The 17,988-nt window shown below is 59.3% G+C and overlaps 1 protein-coding gene and 2 pseudogenes across 1 annotated transcript in view; 1 reads left to right on the plus strand and 2 right to left on the minus strand.

The window, feature by feature from the left end:
* Nucleotides 1-10,367, minus strand: part of LOC146760911 (uncharacterized) — a 96,265-nt gene extending 85,898 nt beyond the window's left edge. Inside the window, exons 1-2 of the mRNA XM_085545964.1 lie at nucleotides 10,210-10,367; nucleotides 10,054-10,135 (exon numbers count right to left, since the gene is read on the minus strand). Of these exons, the coding sequence (XP_085402090.1) occupies nucleotides 10,054-10,135; nucleotides 10,210-10,275 (148 nt within the window). The 5' untranslated portion in view covers nucleotides 10,276-10,367. The remainder of the gene's footprint in view (nucleotides 1-10,053; nucleotides 10,136-10,209) is intronic.
* A 694-nt stretch (nucleotides 10,368-11,061) lies between these two features.
* Nucleotides 11,062-11,916, minus strand: LOC146760913 (18S ribosomal RNA; annotated as a pseudogene; the record flags this gene model as incomplete).
* Nucleotides 11,917-12,327: 411 nt separating this feature from the next.
* Nucleotides 12,328-13,401, plus strand: LOC146760914 (uncharacterized; annotated as a pseudogene).
* The last annotated feature ends 4,587 nt before the right edge of the window (nucleotides 13,402-17,988 follow it).

A 17,988-nucleotide genomic window follows, 5' to 3' on the forward strand; every position in this document is an offset into this window, starting at 1 on the left:
ATCTGACCCACATAAGCCCCACAGCAGCACCTGTTCCGTAGATCTGACCCACATCAGCCCCACAGCAGCTCCTGCCCCAGAGATATGACCCACCTCAGCCCCTGCCTCAGAGATCTGACCCACATGTGCCCCTTAGCAGCTCCTGCCCCATAGATCTGACCCACAGCAGCTCCTGCCCAATAGATCTGATACACATCAGCCCCAAAGAAGCTCCTGCCCCATAGATCTGACCCACGTCTGCCCCACAGCTGCTTTTGCCCCTTAGATCTGATCATCATCAGCCCCACAGCAGCTCCTGCCCCATTGTTCTGACCCACAGCAGCTCCTAACTCATAGATCTGACCAACATATGACCCACAGCAGATCCTGCCCCATAGATCTGACCCACAGCAGCTCCTGACCCATAGATCTGACCAACATCAGCTCCACAGCAGCACCTACCCCAAAAATCTGACCCACATCTTCCCCACAGCAGCTCCTGACACATAGATCTACCGACATGTGCCCCACAACAGCTCCTGCCCCAAAGATCTGATACCCATGTGCCCCACAACAGCTCCTGCCCAATAGATCTGACCCACATCTGCCCCACAGCAGCTCCTGTCTCATAGATCTTAACCACATCAGCGCCACAGCAGCTTCTGCCCCATAGATCTGATCCATGTGTGCCCCACAGCAGCTCCTGCCCCATAGATCTGACTCGCTTGTGCCCCACAGCAGCTCCAATCCCATAGATCTGCCCCACATCTGCCCCACAGCAGCTCCTGCCCAATAGATCTGACCCACATCAGCCCCACAGAAGCTCCTGCCCCATAGATCTGACAAACAGATCTGACCCACAGCAACTCCTGCCCCATAGATCTGAAACCCCTCAGCCCCACAGCAGATCCTGCCCCATAGATCTGACCCTCATCAGCCCCAGAGCAGCAACTGACCTATAGATCTGACCAACAGCAGCTCCTGCCCTACAGATCTGACCCTCATCAGACCCACAACAACTCCTGCCCCATAGATCTGCCCCACAGAAGCTCCTGCCCCATAGGTCTCAGTCACATGTGCTCCACACCAGCTCCTGCCCCATAGATCTGACCCACATCTCCCCACAGCAGATCCTACCCCATACAACTGACTAACATATCCCCCACAGCAGCTCCTGCCCCATAGATCTGACCCACATGTGCCCCAGAGCAGCTCCTGCCCCATAGATCTGACCTACATCTGCCCCACAGCAGCTCCTGCCTCATAGATCTGACCCACATCTGCCCGACAGCAGCTCCTGCCCCATAGACCTGACCCACAGCAGCTCCTGCCCCATAGATATGACCCATATCTCCCCCACAGAAGCTCCAGCCCCATAAATCGGGCCCTCAGCATCCAAACAGCAGCTCATGCCACATAGATCTGACCGACATCAGACGCACAGCAACTCCTGCACTATAGATCTGACCCACATGTGCCCCACAGGAGATCCTGCCCCAAATAGATCTGACCCGCAGCAGCTCCTGCCCCAAAGATCTAACCCACACCTGCCCCACAGCAGCTCCTGGCCCATAGATCTGACCCACATCAGACCCACAGCATCTCCTGACCCATAGATCTGACCCACATCGCCCCCACATCAGCTCCTGCCCCAGAGATCTGCCCCACAGCTGCTCCTGCCCCATACATGTGACTCAAATATACCCAACAGCAGCTTCTGCCCCATAGATCTAACCCACAGCATCTCCTGCCCCATATATCTGACCCACATCAGCCCCACTGCAGCTCCTGCCCCATAGATCTTACCCACATCACCCCCACAGCAGCTCCTGCCCCATAGATCTGACCCAAAGCAGCTCCTGCCCCATAGATCTGACCCACATCAGACACACAGCATCCCCTGCCCCATAGATCTGACCCACATCAGCCACACAGCAGCTCCTGCCCCATAGATCAGACCCACATCTGCTCCACAGCAGCTCCTTTCCCATAGATCTCACACACATGTGCCCCACAGCAGCTCCTGCCCCATAGATCTGACCCACAGCAGACCCACAGCAGCTCCTGCCCCATAGATCTGACCCACATCAGACCCACAGCAGCTCCTGACCCAGTGATCTGACACACAGCATCAGCCCCACAGCAGCTCCTGCCCCTTAGATCTGACCTACAGCAGCCCCAAAGCAGCTACTGCCCCATAGATGTGACCCTCATCAGCCCCATATCAGTTCCTGCCCCATAGATGTGAGCCACATCATCCCCACAGCAGCTCCTGCCCCATAGATATGACCCACATCTACCCCTCAGCACCTTATGCCCCATAGATCTGACCCATATGTGACCCACAGCAGCTCCTGCCCCATAGATCTGACCCACAGCAGCTCCTGCCCCATAGATCAGACCCACATGTGCCCCACAGCAGCCCCTGCCCCATAGATCTGACCCACATCTGCCCCACAGCAGCTCCTGCCCCATAGATCTGACCCACAGCAGCTCCTGCCACATAGATCAGACCCACATCTGCCCCACAACAACTCCTGCCCCATAGATCTGACCCACATCTGCCCAACAGCAGCTCCTGCCCCAAAGATCTGACCCACATCTGCCCCACAGCAGCTCCTGCCCCATAGATCTGACCCACAGCAGCTCCTGCCCAATAGATCTGACACACATCAGCCCCAAAGAAGCTCCTGCCCCATAGATCTGACCCACGTCTGCCCCACAGCTGCTTTTGCCCCTTAGATCTGATCATCATCAGCCCCACAGCAGCTCCTGCCCCATTGTTCTGACCCACATCTGTCCCACAGCAGCTCCTGCCCCATAGATCTGACCCACATGTGCCCCCGAGCAGCTCCTGCCCCATAGATCCTACCCAATCGGCCCCACAACAGCTCGGGCCAATATATCTGACCCACATCAGCTCCACAGCAGCTCCTGCCCCATAGATCTGACCAGCATCAGCCCCACAGCAGCTCCTGCCCCAGAGATCTGACCCACATGTGCCCTTCAGCAACTCATGCCCCATAGATCTGACCCACAGCATCTCCTGCCCCATTGATATGAGCCATATCTACCCCACAGCAATTCGTGGCCCATAGATGTGGCCCTCATCAGCCTCACAGCAGCTCCTGCCCCAGAGATCTGACCCAAATCATCTCCACAGCAGCTCCTGCCCCATAGATCTGACCCACATCTGCACTACAGCAGCTCCTGCCCCATAGATCTGACCCACATGTGCCCCCGAGCAGCTCCTGCCCCATAGATCCTACCCAATCGGCCCCACAACAGCTCGGGCCAATATATCTGACCCACATCAGCTCCACAGCAGCTCCTGCCCCATAGATCTGACCAGCATCAGCCCCACAGCAGCTCCTGCCCCAGAGATCTGACCCAAATCATCTCCACAGCAGCTCCTGCCCCATAGATCTGACGCACATCTGCACTACAGCAGCTCCTGCCCCATACATCTGACTCACATATGCCCCACAGCTACTCCTGCCCCATAGATCTAACCAACATCTACCCCACAGCAGCTCCTGCCCCATAGATCTCACTCACATGTGCCCCAGAGCAGATCCTGCCCCATAGATCTGACCCACACCAGCCCCACAGCAGCTCCTGCCCCATAGATCTGACCCAAATCAGCCCCACACCAGCTCCTGCCCCATAGATCTGACCCACATCAGCCCCACACCAGCACCTGCCCCATTGATCTGACCCACACCAGCCCCACAGCAGCTCCTGCCCCATAGATATGACACACACCTGCCCCACAGCAACTCCTTCCCTATAGATCTGACCCACATAAGCCCCACAGCAGCACCTGTTCCATAGATCTGACCCACATCAGCCCCACAGCAGCTCCTGCCCCATAGATATGACCCACCTCAGCCCCTGCCTCAGAGATCTGACCCACATGTGCCCCTTAGCAGCTCCTGCCCCATAGATCTGACCCACAGCAGCTCCTAACTCATAGATCTGACCGACATATGACCCACAGCAGATCCTGCCCCATAGATCTGACCCACAGCAGCTCCTGCCCCATAGATCTGACCAACATCAGCTCCACAGCAGCACCTACCCCAAAAATCTGACCCACATCTGCCCCACAGCAGCTCCTGCCCCATAGATCTCACACACATGTGCCCCACAGCGGCTCCTGCCCCATAGATCTGACCCACATAAGCCCCACTGCCGCTCCTGCCCCAGAGATCTGACCCAAATCATCTCCACAGCAGCTCCTGCCCCATAGATCTGACCCACGTCTGCCCCACATCAGCTCCTGCACCATAGATCTGACCCCAATCAGCCCCACAGCAGCTCGGGCCAATATATCTGACCCTCATCATCTCCACAGCAGCTCCTGACCCATGGATCTGAACCACAGCAGCTCCTGCCCCATAGATCTGACCCACAACAGCTCCTGCCTTATAGATCTGACTCACATCAGCCCCACTGCAGCTCCTGCCCCATAGATTTGACCAGCATCAGCCCCACAGCAGCTCCTGCCCCAGAGATCTGACCCAAATCATCTCCACACCATCCCCTGCCCCATAGTTCTGACCCACATCATCTCCATAGTAGCTCCTGCCCCATAGATCTGACCCACGTCTGCCCCACATCAGCTCCTGCACCATAGATCTGACCCCAATCAGTCCTACAGCAGCTCCTGCCCCATAGATCTGACACATATCTTCCCCACAGCAGCTCCTGCCCCATAGATCTGACCCCAATCAGTCCTACAGAGCTCCTGCCCCATAGATCTGACCCACTTCAGCCCCACAGCAGCTCCTGCCCCATAGATCTATCCCACATGAGCCCCACAGCAGCTCCTGCCCCATAGATCTGATCCACGTGTGCCCCACAGCAGCTCCTGCCCCATTGATCTGACTCATTTGTGCCCCACAGCAGCTCCTGCCCCATAGATCTGATCCACGTGTGCCCCACAGCAGCTCCTGCCCCATTGATCTGACTCACTTGTGCCCCACAGCAGCTCCAGTCCCAATGATCTGCCCCACAGCAGCTCCTGCGCCAGAGATCTGACCCACAGCAGCCCCACAGCAGCTCCTGTCCTATAGATCTGACGCACATCAGCCCCACAGCAGCTCCTGTCCTATACATCTGACCCACAGCCACTCCTGCCCCATAGATCTGACCCACATCTGCCCCACAGCAGCTCCTTCCCCATAGATCTGACCCCCATCAGCCCCACATCAGCTCCTGTCCCATAGATCTGTCCCACATCAGCCCCACAGCATCTCGTGCCCCATAGTTCTGACCCAAATCATCTCCACAGTAGCTTCTGCCCCATAGATCTGACCCACATCAGCCCCACTGCATCTCCTGCCCCACAAATCTGACCCACAGCAGATCCTGCCTCATGCATCTGACCCACATCTGCCCCATAGCAGCTCCTGCCCCATAGATCTGACCCACGTCAGCCCCACAGCAACTCCTGCCCCATAGATCTGATCCCCCTCAGCCCCACAGCAGCTCCTGCCCCATAGATCTGCCCCACATCTGCCCCACAGGAGCTCCTGACCCATAGTTCTGACCCACATCTGCCCCAGAGCAGCTCCTACCCCATACATCTGACCCACTGCAGCTCCTGCCCCACAGATCTGACCCAATTCAGCCCCACAGAAGCTCCTGTCCCATAGATCTGATCCACATATGCCCCAAAGCAGCTCCTGCCCCATAGATCTGATCTATATCAGCCCCACAGCAGCTCCTGCACCATCGATCTGACCCTCATCAGCCCCACAGGAGCTCCTGCCGCATAGATCTTACCCACAGCAGCTCCTGCCCCATAGATCTGACTCACTTGTGCCCCAGAGCAGCTCCTGTCCCATAGATCTGCCCCACAGCAGCTCTTGCCCCATAGATCTGACCCGCATCAGTCCCACAGCAGCTCCTGCCGAATAGATCAGACCCACATCAGCACCATAGCAGCTCCTGACCCATAGATCAGAACCATATGTGCCCCACAGCAGCTCCTGCCCCATAGATCAGACCCACATTTGCCCCACAGCAGCTCCTGCCCCATAGATCTGACCCACAGCAGCTCCAGCCCCATAGATCTCACCCACATCTGCCCCACAGCAGCTCCTGCCCCATAGATCTGACCCACATCAGCCTCACAGAATCTTCTGACCCATAGATCTGACCAACATCAGCCCCACAGCAGCTCCTGCCCCAGAGATCTGACCCACATCGCCCCCACAGCAGCTCCTGCCCCAGAGATCTGCCCCATAGCAGCTCCTGCCCCATACATCTGACTCAAATATACCTGACAGCAGCTTCTGCCCCATAGATCTGCCCCACAGCATCTCCTGCTCCATTGATATGAGCCATATCTACACCACAGCAATTCCTGGCCCATAGATGTGACCCTCATCAGCCTCACAGCAGCTCCTGCCCCATAGATCTGACCCACATAAGCCCCTCTGCAGCTCCTGCCCCAGAGATCTCACCCAAATCATCTCCACAGCAGCTCCTGCCCCATAGATCTGACATACATGTTCCCCACAGCAGCTGCTGCTTCATAGATCTGACCCACATCTGCCCCACAGAAGCTCCTGCCCTATAGATCTGATCCACATAAGCCCCACAGCAGCTCCTGTTCAATATGTCTCACCCACATCTGCCCCATAGCAGCTCCTGCCTCATAGATCTGAGCCACATCATCCCCACAGCAGCTCCTGCCCCATAGATATGACCCACAGCAGCCCCACAGCAGCTTATGTCCCATAGATATGACCCATATGTGCCCCACAGCAACTCCTGCCCCATAGATCTGACCCTCAGCAGCTCCTGCCCCATAGATCAGACCCACATCTGCCCCACAGCAACTCCTGCCCCATAGATCTGACCCACATGTGCCCCACAGCAGCTCCTGCCTTATAGATCTGACCCACATGTGCCCCACAGCAGCTCCTGCCCCTTAGATCTGTCCCACAGCAGCTCCTGACACATAGATCTGACCCTCATCATCCCCACAACAGCTCCTGCCCCATAGATCTGACCCACATCTGCCCCACAGCAGCTCCTGCCTCATAGATCTGACCTACACACTACATCCGGATCTCACTACAGCCTCCCTTCAGGAAGTTAGAGAGAGCAATGAGGTCTCCCCTGAGCCTCCTCTTCTCCAGGCTGAACAATCCCAGCTCCCTCAGCCTCAACTCATACGGCCTGTGCTCCAGACCCCTCACCAGCTTTGTTGCCCTTCTCTGAACGCGTTCCGGGGCCTCCATGTCTTCCTTGCACTGAGGGGCCCAAAACTGAACACAGCACTCGAGCTGCGGCCTAATCAGTGCTGAGAACAGGGGGACAATCACCTCTCTGCTCCTGCTGGCAACACTGTTTCTGATGCAGGCCAGGATGCCCTTGGCCTTCTTAATATACAGCAAAGGAATCTCCTGAAAAGGAAACCACAATATCTGGCAACATGAAACAAAGTTCTGATTCATAAAAGACTGGCAGCAAGGCCTGAATCTCTTGTGTAATCTGCTCTTGATTTATCCCATTAGCACTAGGTGGAATGCAGAAGCTTCCTGAGACGTGATAATCAAAACCTAGTCCAATGCCTTTAAAAAAGCCTTTAAGAGATTACTCCTCCTTGGCTGTTTAAAATAAACTTAGGTAATACAAAATGTTGGAAAATTTTTGGACAGCTCCCCAGGGCCGGGCTTTGGAAGGCCGTATTGACGAGAGTCAATCAAGCTCCGGCTGCAGGCGTATATGTGTGTGCCAGTTCTTCAACACAGTAGAAATCACAACTTGCTGCATGATCAAAATTCTGCATGTGCTACTCCTGAACCCCAATTACTTCCAACGGTGTTAAATTACCCCTTGATCTCAAAGCTGAACAAAACAACAAAATGCCACACCAATACTGAATACATAAAAACAAACAACTCCTTGGGCCTCAAGGGGAGGATGATGCACAGGCCACGGCTGCCAGCGTGCAGCTGGGCTTCCCAGGGCAAACAGCAGCACACGGTGCATCAGAAGCTGAAGGAGCCCTCAGGGAAGAGAGGCCAACTCAAGGGGCTGAGCACGGGACACCCTTCTTCCTGCCGGGCTGCTTCCCCTCCTGTGGTTTCTTTCTGTCAGTCCTCAGAGAGCAAGGAGATGCTCACAGCCTGTCACCAGCACTTACGGGTTGGCTGAAAGGCCACAGGTTGGGAAGACCAACAAGGAAACGGGGGAAAACCTGCACCATGTCAAGGGAGAGACGTGAAGCCGACCGCTTCATCGCCCTGTGATTGCCAGCCCGAGCGAGGGACGTTCTGACCAGCTACTGAAAGAGGCAGCACCAGGTTTAGAAAGTTCGCTTCAATTTTATTGCGTACAAAAGGACTCGGCTTCTATTTATTACCCCGCCCACACCCCAAAATGAAGCCCCAGTGCCCAGGATTTCCGCTTAGCAATCAGTCACTCAGCCTCCAGTCAGACCCAAGAAGAAGCCAAACCCCAGGGCTACGTCACCTCCTCCCTCTCCAGTCCCAGCCAGCCCTATTTCAACCTAACCCTACACCAGGCCTGGACCTCAAGAGACACACCCTGAAGGAACGCAGCGTCTCCAGCTCTTGCCGTACACCAAGTCCTGCACAGGTGAAGCCCTCTTTGCTTCTAATGCAGCACAAGTCCTTCCTGTCCAGTTCACTTCCATCATCTCCACTGTCCATGACAGGGAAAGCACGGCTGTGCCGGTAAACTGGACTGTTCAGTCAGCAGCTTTTGGTGCCACCTCCGAGGAAGCGCTGCAGGTGGTTCTGCTGTCCTTTGTAGCTTCTTGCTCAGGCCATCATCGTTGCTTTCTGCTTTCCTTCTCGGCTTTCTTCCTCAGCTGAGCAGCGCTTGCCTTGCCTCAGCTTTCTTCACTCTCTCCCAAGTCTCAGTCCCCAAACTCTCCGAGTCCTACAAGAATCAATTCGGAAACGCTCAGGGAACCTTCTCAGCTAACAACTGGTTGGCGGCTCGCTTTGGGAGCTCAAGTCACCCTGCTGGGCACGTTGGGCTGCCAGAACTGGGAACCGCCTTCCTGACAGTCAGGCACACAAGAAACTCCACCCCTGTCTCGTTCCCCAGATCCCACACAAACCAGAGCCTAAAGCCCTTTCCTGCAAGGCGGTCCCTGCACGGGCAGGAGGACCCTCTGCCTGGCAGCTCATAGGGAGCAGCAGTAGCCACAGGATAAGACTGAGCTGGCACCTCCAGGCTGCTGGCAACAGTTACAGATGGTTCCCTCCCACCCAGTTGCCCGTGCCTTTCTCCTATCCCATGAGAGCACCACTTACTGCCTTTGGGAACTTGGAAACTTGCAGCATGATGGCCAGCACAGAGAAGCTGCAAAACGGCTCCGTAGAAGAGTCTGTGGCGCAGCATGTTCTTCATTAGCATGGGCTCAGGGATCTCTGGTGGCCAGAAATGCAGTTCAGCAGCCATAGCACAGACAGCCTGCTGCTCTACTGCTCTCACGGAGGCTGCCTGCTGTGAGGGGGGAAAAAGAGGCATCTTTTTGTGTGCCCCCGTGGCGCAGGTGGTAGGAATGCTTCATTGCAACACCGGGGCCCGGGTGTTCGAATCCCCCTGTGGTGCAAGTGGTAGAAGTGCCACCCTGTAGCACAGAGGCTGGAATCCCGGGGGTTGGACTCGATGATCTCTAAGGTCCCTTCCAACCCGCACGAGACTATTACTATTACTATTATTACTCTCAGGCACTGTGATGGAGTTACTTCCTGCTAGAAACATTTCCAGGCTGAATTAGAGAAGTGCTCTGAAGCTTGGTCACCTTGGGCTACCGACCCAAGAACAAAGAGGGACAACAAACTTGCATTTCATTTGCCCTTTAGCGCCTGCCTCGGAGAAGAGCCCTCAGCCTTCAGTATTGCTGCACTTACAGGTGAGGGGAAGAGAAGCAAGAGGACGGGTGGGTGTCAAAGAAGGGAAAATTTACCAGGCAAGAATAAACCTATCCCTGAGCTCCATCACACACATGTGAATACTGCCTTAATAATATGAACAATAACATCATTCACACAGCTATATTTACTCACATTCACGTACCTGGTTGTGGACATGTTCGAGGCCTCGCTGCTGCTGTGCTGTTCAGCGCCGGCCACAGCAATAAAGCGCGCAGAAAGCCCATCTGTTGCAGACAGAGGAGTGAGCCGTGCTTAACCAACACTGCTTCAGCGCACGCTTAAAGTAAGGCACACCTACCTTGCGCTGGCCATGCAGGAAGCTCGTGACGCAGCTCCAGACGGCTCTCCTGAGGCCCAGCTTCATTTCACGGCCACTCACGCTCTGCTGCTGGACATTCTGCAATGGAAAAGCCACCGGATGCAAATCCCATCCCTCGCAGATGGTATCAGACCTCCGCTCTCATGGCAGTCGCACTCACGGCTCCGGGGGAGAAAGCAGACGTGTGCTTACCGAGCGAGCGCTGTTTGCTGCCAGCTGCTGGTAGGAACCCACGCCTAACCCTACAGTACCAACAGTAACCTATGCCTAACTCTACTATGGGAACAACAATCTACTTCTAACACTAAAGAATGAAGAGGAACAAACTCCTAACAGGAAAACACCAACTACTAACACTAAACCTACTCCTAACCTACTCCTAACACTAAAAAATGAACAATAAGCAATGCCTAACTCGAAAACACAAACAATAACCTATGCCTAACTCAAAAACACTAACAACAACCTACACCTAACTCTAAAACTAAACTAAACCCAAAAACCAACTATAGAAACAGGGACTGGAACAAACAGGGTAAAGATGGGACTGGGGGCCCACAGAATGTGGCTGCAGAATAGGCCCAAAGGAGGAACAGATGTTACAAAAATGCCACCCAGCTAATGCAGGGGGCGGGGGCCGTGCAGCGGGTAAGGAGCTCAGCGCCTGGACCAGCCACGGTGGAGCTGTGACCATGCCAGCGCGGGGCCTGGCATGGTGGTGTGGTGCCAGGCCAGCTATGCCGCGGGCGGATCCACCTCCATGGGCTCCTCTGCAGGTGCATCCACCTCCATGGGCTCCTCTGCAGGTGGATCCACCTCCATTGGCTCATCTGGAGGTGGATCCACCTCCATAGGCTCCACATTCCATTATTCCTAGCTGGAGTATTCCGGCGGCCGGCCTGCTTTAACACTCTAATTTTTTCAAAGTAAACGCTTCGGGCCCCGCGGGACACTCACTTAAGAGCATCGAGGGGGCGCCGAGAGACAGGGGCTGGGACAGGCAGTAGCTCGCCTCGCGGCGGACCGCCAGCTCGATCCCAAGATCCAACTACGAGCTTTTTAACTGCAGCAACTTTAAGATACGCTATTGGAGCTGGAATTACCGTGGCTGCTGGCACCAGACTTGCCCTCCAATGGATCCTCGCTAAAGGATTTAAAGTGGACTCATTCCAATTACAGGGCCTCGAAAGTGTCCTGTATTGTTATTTTTCGTCACTACCTCCCCGGGTCGGGAGTGGGTAATTTGCGCGCCTGCTGCCTTCCTTGGATGTGGTAGCCGTTTCTCAGGCTCCCTCTCCGGAATCGAACCCTGATTCCCCGTTACCCGTGGTCACCATGGTAGGCACAGACAGTACCATCGAAAGTTGATAGGGCAGACATTCGAATGGGTCGTCGCCGCCGCGGGGGCGTGCGATCGGCTCCAGGTTATCTAGAGTCACCAAAGCCGCCGGGCGAGCCCGGGTTGGTTTTGGTCTGATAAATGCACGCGTCCCCGGAGGTCGGCGCTCGTCGGCATGTATTAGCTCTAGAATTATCACAGTTATCCAAGCAACGGGAGGGGAGCGACCAAAGGAACCATAACTGATTTAATGAGCCATTCGCAGTTTCACTGTACCGTCCGTGTGTACTTAGACATGCATGGCTTAATCTTTGAGACAAGCATATGCTACTGGCAGGATCAACCAGGTAGCCGCGCCAAAGGGCGACGACCCGACGCGCCCGACCCGCCGACGACCGCTCAACCATTCTCTCTCTCGCCCTCGGGTCCCACTCGGTCGGCCCGCGGGGCTCGGCTTCGACACCTCACCCCTAACGTCCTTCCCTTCGCGGGTCGACGGCGGCGGCCGACGGGGCGAACGCCTCTCGGCGGGGAGGGCGGCCCTCCGCATCGCTCGCTCGCTCGCGTGGGCGGACCGGCGGCGGGAGAGGCGCGCCCGCTCCCCGAGGGCGGACCCGCGCGCCTCCCCCACGCGGGGAAGGAGCGGGCGCCGCTGCGCAGCTCGCGTCGTCGCGCGCCTTTTCGCCGGCGGCGCGCTCCGGGCTCGCGCCGCCGGAGCCAGACGCGCGGCACGGCACGGCGGCACCGGCTGGGGCTGACCCGCCCTCCAAGACCGGCGGCGGGCGAGCGGGAAGCGGAACCCCGCCGCCCGAGACTGGCGGACGCGCTAGAGGAGAAGGCGACCTCGAGGCGGACGCCGCCCCAACACCGGAGGCCCTTTCCCGAGGCGGCACGCTCCGCAGCGAGCGGGGACGTCGGAAGGAAACCCCACGCACGCGGACCCCGGCGGCCCGGGAGGCGGAGGGGAGGCCGGCGGACGCCCCCGGCCCTTAACTTTCTAGCCCCTCGCCTCACTTCCCCGAACGGACAGTTTCCCTCATTTGACACCCCGCCGCCTTGCTGCTTGCGGCCGGCACTCGCCGGGTCCCGAACAGGGGTCGGCGCCGGCGCCTCGCTCACGACTCACTGGGTACTCCTGCGGCTCGCGGGGCCGCTCGGCCGTCACACTGATGGGCTCGGTCGGGCGAGCTCTCGGCCGCTCTCGGAGCGAGCCAGAGAGCGCCTCACCTTGTGTACGACGGGAAGCGAACCGGAGAGGAGACCGCCCGTGCCTGAACACCGGACGCCGCAGCGGCTTCCCCGGGACGGGGAACGCAGAAGCGCCTGCCCGCCGGGGGCCCTCACCGACGCGACCCGAATGGCCTCATCGATCGACGGAAAGAAAGGGGGAACAGGGAGGGGACGGGAGGGGTAGGGTGCGGTGAGGTAGAGGAGGAGGGACGTTGGGGGAAGGCACGAGCCCTTCCACCCGGGCGCGGCGGAAAGACCGCACGCGCACGTGTGTGTGGGTGTGCGTGGGCAACGTCCGCCGAGGGGTGCTCGCCCTTGCCTGAACACCGGCCCGCCCCACGCCGCCCCGAACAACACGGGGAGCGGGATTGAGCCGGCCCGCCGGGAAGCCTCTTCGACGCGCCCGAGGAGCGCCACGGTGGATCGGGTCAGGGCTCCCGCGTGCGAGTGAGAGCGGTGCGAAAGGGAGAACGCCGCGCCGCCGCCGCGACAAGCGAGCTCCGGGTCCCCCTTCTCCTTCCCTCGTGACGGCGGGACCCGCCGGGGACGCCCCCGGCCTTTCTGCGTCCGACTGCCGGCCGCCCGGCACGCCGGCCCGCGCCCTTTTCTTCCCTCTGCCTGCCTGTCTGCCTTCCTTCCTCCCTCCCTCCTCGGGGCTCTTCCCATGGCAGCGCGGGGAGACGCCTGCCCACGCTCGCTCACTCTCTCGCGCCTTTCGCCCCGATTTTGGCGGGTTCCCCGCTCGCGGAACGAGCGAACGCCAGAGTCCGGGGCCGAACTGCGACACGGGCAGCGAACATCCGACCGACGGAGGCCACTGGACCGAACAAACCAAGCGGCGCACCAGAAAGCCGCAACCGAAAAACTCCACAGACCGGCGCCCAACCGCGCTCGCCTGCGCCCGCTCGTTGCTGCCTCTGGAGACGAGCACGCGCTCGCTCCTGCAGATGAAAACGGAAGGCGTAAGAAAAAACTGCTTCGGAAAAGAACGGCGCCGACTACCGGCAGCGGCGCCGAGGGTAAGCGGCGCTCTACGTCGACGTAACGGTAGGTAAGAAACTACAGCGACCCCCCAGCAAGCTCCGGAGCTTTAGCGCCCCCCATCTCACAGGGCGGCAAAGCCTAGCCGAAAGCGGGTAGACCTGGCAGTTACACGCAAGCCGCACGGGCAGCGACCCCTAGCCGCCGCCGCCGAGCACCACGGCCCACTCGGAGCCGGGTAGACCGTGCCGACCTAGTCGAGATGATTAGGCAGCGACCCCTAGCCCCCGCCGCCGAGCACCACGGTCCGCTCGGAGCCGGGTAGACCGTGCCGACCTAGTCGAGCTGCATGGGCAGCGACGCCTAGCCGCCGACGCCGTGCCCACCCCCCCCCCTTACTCCCCCCCACCCCCCCCCGGAGACGCTCGGAGCCGGGTACACAGTGCCGGCGCAGCGGAGCAGCCATGAGAGCGGCACTTGGCCAATTCCGCGGAACGTCCGAGCCGAGCTGAGTCCGCCTGGAGAGGCTGGACCGGTCCGCCGCGGCTCATATTGCCCGACTCCGCCGAGGAGCGTCCGAGCCGAGCGGAACCCGCCGGGACGACGGCAGCGACGCCTAATCGCCGACGCCGTGGCCCCCCCCCACCCCACCCCTTACTCCCCCCCACCCCCCCCCGGAGACGCTCGGAGCCGGGTACACAGTGCCGGCGCAGCGGAGCAGCCACGAGAGCGGCACTTGGCCACTTCCGCGGAACGTCCGAGCCGAGCGGAACCCGCCGGGAGCGGTTGGACCGTGCCGGCGCACTCAAGCCACCGCGGCTCAGATCGCCCGACTTCGCCGAGGAGCATCCGAGCCGAGCGGAACCCGCCGGGAGCGGTTGGACCGTGCCGGCGCACTCGTGCCGCCGCGGCTCAGATCGCCGGACGCCACCAAGGAACGTCCATGCCGAGCGGAACCCGCTGGGAGGGGCTGTGCAGTGCCGGCGCACTCGAGCCGCCGCGGCTGAGACCCCCCGGACACCACCGAGGAACGTCCGAACCGAACGGAGCTCGCCGGGAGAGGCTGGACCGTGCCAGCGCACACGAGCCTCCGCGCTGGCCAGCGGTCGCTGCACGTCCGGCTCGAGTTGGTCGGCACGGTCTACCCGGCTCCGAGCGGACCGAAGCTCATGCGGCGGCGGCCAGGGGTCGCTGAGTGTCGGCCGGCTCATGTCGGCACGGTCTACCCTGCTCCGCCGCGGATGCTAGAGGTCGCTGACGGACAGGCTGGCAGACGTGCAGCGACACCTAGCGACCGCCGCCAAGCCCTCGCGCAGGCACGGAGCAGGGTAGACCGTGCCGACCTAGTCGAGCCGCATGGGCAGCGACACCTAGCCGCCGACTTCTAGCACCCTAGCCCGCTCGGAGCCAAGTAGACCGTGCCGACCTAGTCGAGATGCTTAGGCAGCGACCTCTAGCAGCCGCCGCCGAGCACCACGGCCCGCTCGGAGCCGGGTAGACCGTGCCGACCTAGTCGAGACGCATGGGAAGCGACGCCCAGCCCCCGACGCCGTGCCCCCCCCCCCCCTTCCCCCCACCCTCCGGAGACGCTCGGAGCCGGGTAGACAGTGCCAGCGCAGAGGAGCCGCCACGAGAGCGACACTTGGCCACTTCCGCGGAACGTCCGAGCCGAGCGGAGCCCGCTGGGAGAGGCTGGACCGTGCCGGCGCACTCGAGGCGCCGCGGCTGAGACCGCTGGACGCCACCGCGGAACGTCCGAACCGAACGGAGCCCGCTGGGAGACGTTGGACCGTGCCGGCGCACTCGAGCCGCGATGGCCAGGGGTCGAGCCGTGTTGACCGTGCCGGAGCACCGGAGGCGCCACGGAGACGCCACTCGGCCGCAGCCGCGGAACGACCAGGGTGCACGTACGAGCCGGCCGCTGTTCGCCGGGTCGGGGGCACCCGGGCTTCTCGGTTCGGCCTTGCTTGAGGCTGGCCGTCCCGCCACCGCCACCGCGGTTTTGCCCTTTTGTCTGCGTGTTTGTTTGTTCGTCCGCTCGTTTGTACTTTGGTCCGTTCGATCGTTTGTCCGTGCCGCCACGCGCCCTCTCGGTTTTATTATTTTCCGTTTGTTTGTTTGTTTGTTTATTTGTTTGTTTGTTTTTCTCGTGGGTTCTTCTTTACTTTCCACTTTTTTAGATTTTGAAAAAGCCGCCCCGCCCCCCTCGCCTCCCCGGCTCTGCAGGAAGAGCGTGGGCGCGTGCGCGGGCCCCGCCCACAGGGGTCCGTTCGGGCCGGATATCCGGACTGCAGGCAGGCCGCGTGGCGAGGGATGGCGGAAGAGCGGCGGGAAGACGGCAGCGGCTAGAGGTGGGCCGGCGGGAGGCGGCCGCGTCCCCCGCGGGGTTCGCGCCTAGCCTTTCTCCCAGCCGGCAGATGAGGTGGAACGGTACGTAGTATTTTCGGCGGGAGGAGGAGGTGGAGGCGTTGGTGGTGGTGGTGGCGGTGGTGGTGGTGGCGGCGGCGGGGCTGGGGGGCGGCGAGGCGTTTTGGCGGGCTCCGATCGCCGAGTCGAGCCGCCATTGAGCCGAGCCGTCAGGAGCACCCCGGCGGAAAAAGGAAAGAAAAGAAAAAAACCAAACGGGCCAATTGGGTCCAAACAAATAACCGAGCGAGTGACTGACCAAACAACAAACAAACAAACAAACAAATAAAAAAGCACGGTCGCGGGCCGGTCGGGCGAGATGCGTCCGGGAGAGGGCGGGTTGTGGGCGAGGGCCAGGGTGGGGGCAGGCGGAGGCGGGCCGCCGTCGGGTACGGGTCGGGTTCCCGCTCGTGCGGTGTGGACCGGTGGGGGGGGGAAGGTGGAGGACGGACGCGGGGCGGGGAAGATCAGGCGCCGGCCGGCAGCCAGGTCTACCCGCATACCCGCAACCCCGTCGCGGACCCCCCCATCCCTCCTCGGCCACGCAAGCGACCCCCTTCTTCGTGACAGAGGCCGTGCCGGTCCAGGCCGGGCCGGGCCTACTCACGCGCGGGCGACGAGGAGAAAGAGAAGAGAAGAGAAGGGAAGAGAAGGCAAGGGAAGGGAAAGGAAGGGAAGGGAAGGGAAGGGAAGGGAAGGGAAGGGAAGGGAAGGGAAGGGAAGGGAAGGGAAGGGAAGGGAAGGGAAGGGAAGGGAAGGGAAGGGAAGGGAAGGGAAGGGAAGGGAAGGGAAGGGAAGGGAAGGGAAGGGAAGGGAAGGGAAGGGAAGGGAAGGCAGAAGTCAAAGAAAAGTAGAAGAGAAGAAGGTGTGAAAAAGTACAGATAGATCGTAAAATGTCACGGTAAAATAAAATAAAATAAAATAAAAGTAATAAAAAGATGGGGGTGCGGAAGAGTGATATTAATAATTGCATGAATAACTAAAAAAATAATAAGGAAATATGGGGAAAAGAAAATTAAAAAAAAAAAGAAAGAAAAAAATATTTTAAAAGGGGAAAAAAGGGAAAAAAAAGAAAAAATGGGGAAAAAAGGAGAAAAATAGGAAAAAAAATTAAAAGAAACAAAAATATTAAAAAAAAAACAAAAAAAAACAAAAAAAAAAACCACCACAATAATGGAGGAAGCAAGCGTGCCCGAGGGAGGACGAACGGCGGAGACGGTCGTGTGCGAGGACGCCCGAGCTCGAATGCCGGACCCCAGGTCTACCCTACCTATTTTTAATAAATTTAAATGAATTTTAATAAATTTAAATAACACCACAAGGGAGGGGAGGGGAGGGGAGGGGAGGGGAGGGGAGGGGAGGGGAGGGGAGGGGAGGATGCGGGCTGGCGCGAGGGAGGGTCAACGGCGGAAGCGGTCGGGTCGGGTCGGGTCGGGGGGCGGCTGGCCGTTCGTCGTACCCTTACCGCTTGACACAGCTGCGTGACACGCGGCTACGGCCGACACGTCTACCCGCGGCACGGCCGGGAAACGGCAACGGTCGACGGGTCAACCCCGCTACGGCCGACACGTCTACCCGCGGCACGGACGGGAAACTGCACCCGCCGATCGAGCGGGTGGATGGTCGCCCAGGTCTACCCCGCGCCGCCACAAAGCGGGAAGGTGGATGCATGGATGGATGGATGGGGAAAAACCGGGCGAAAGGGGGCGCACGGAACCCCCCGAACGGAGGACGGAAGCAACGCAGCGAGCGCCGGGTCTCCCAGCGGGTGCTGGGATGTTGCACCAGGTAAAAGACCAAGA

This window comes from Coturnix japonica, chromosome 4 (assembly GCF_054131305.1).
Source record: "Coturnix japonica strain WE chromosome 4, WE-NBRP24, whole genome shotgun sequence".
In the NCBI taxonomy this organism is placed as follows: domain Eukaryota; kingdom Metazoa; phylum Chordata; class Aves; order Galliformes; family Phasianidae; genus Coturnix; species Coturnix japonica.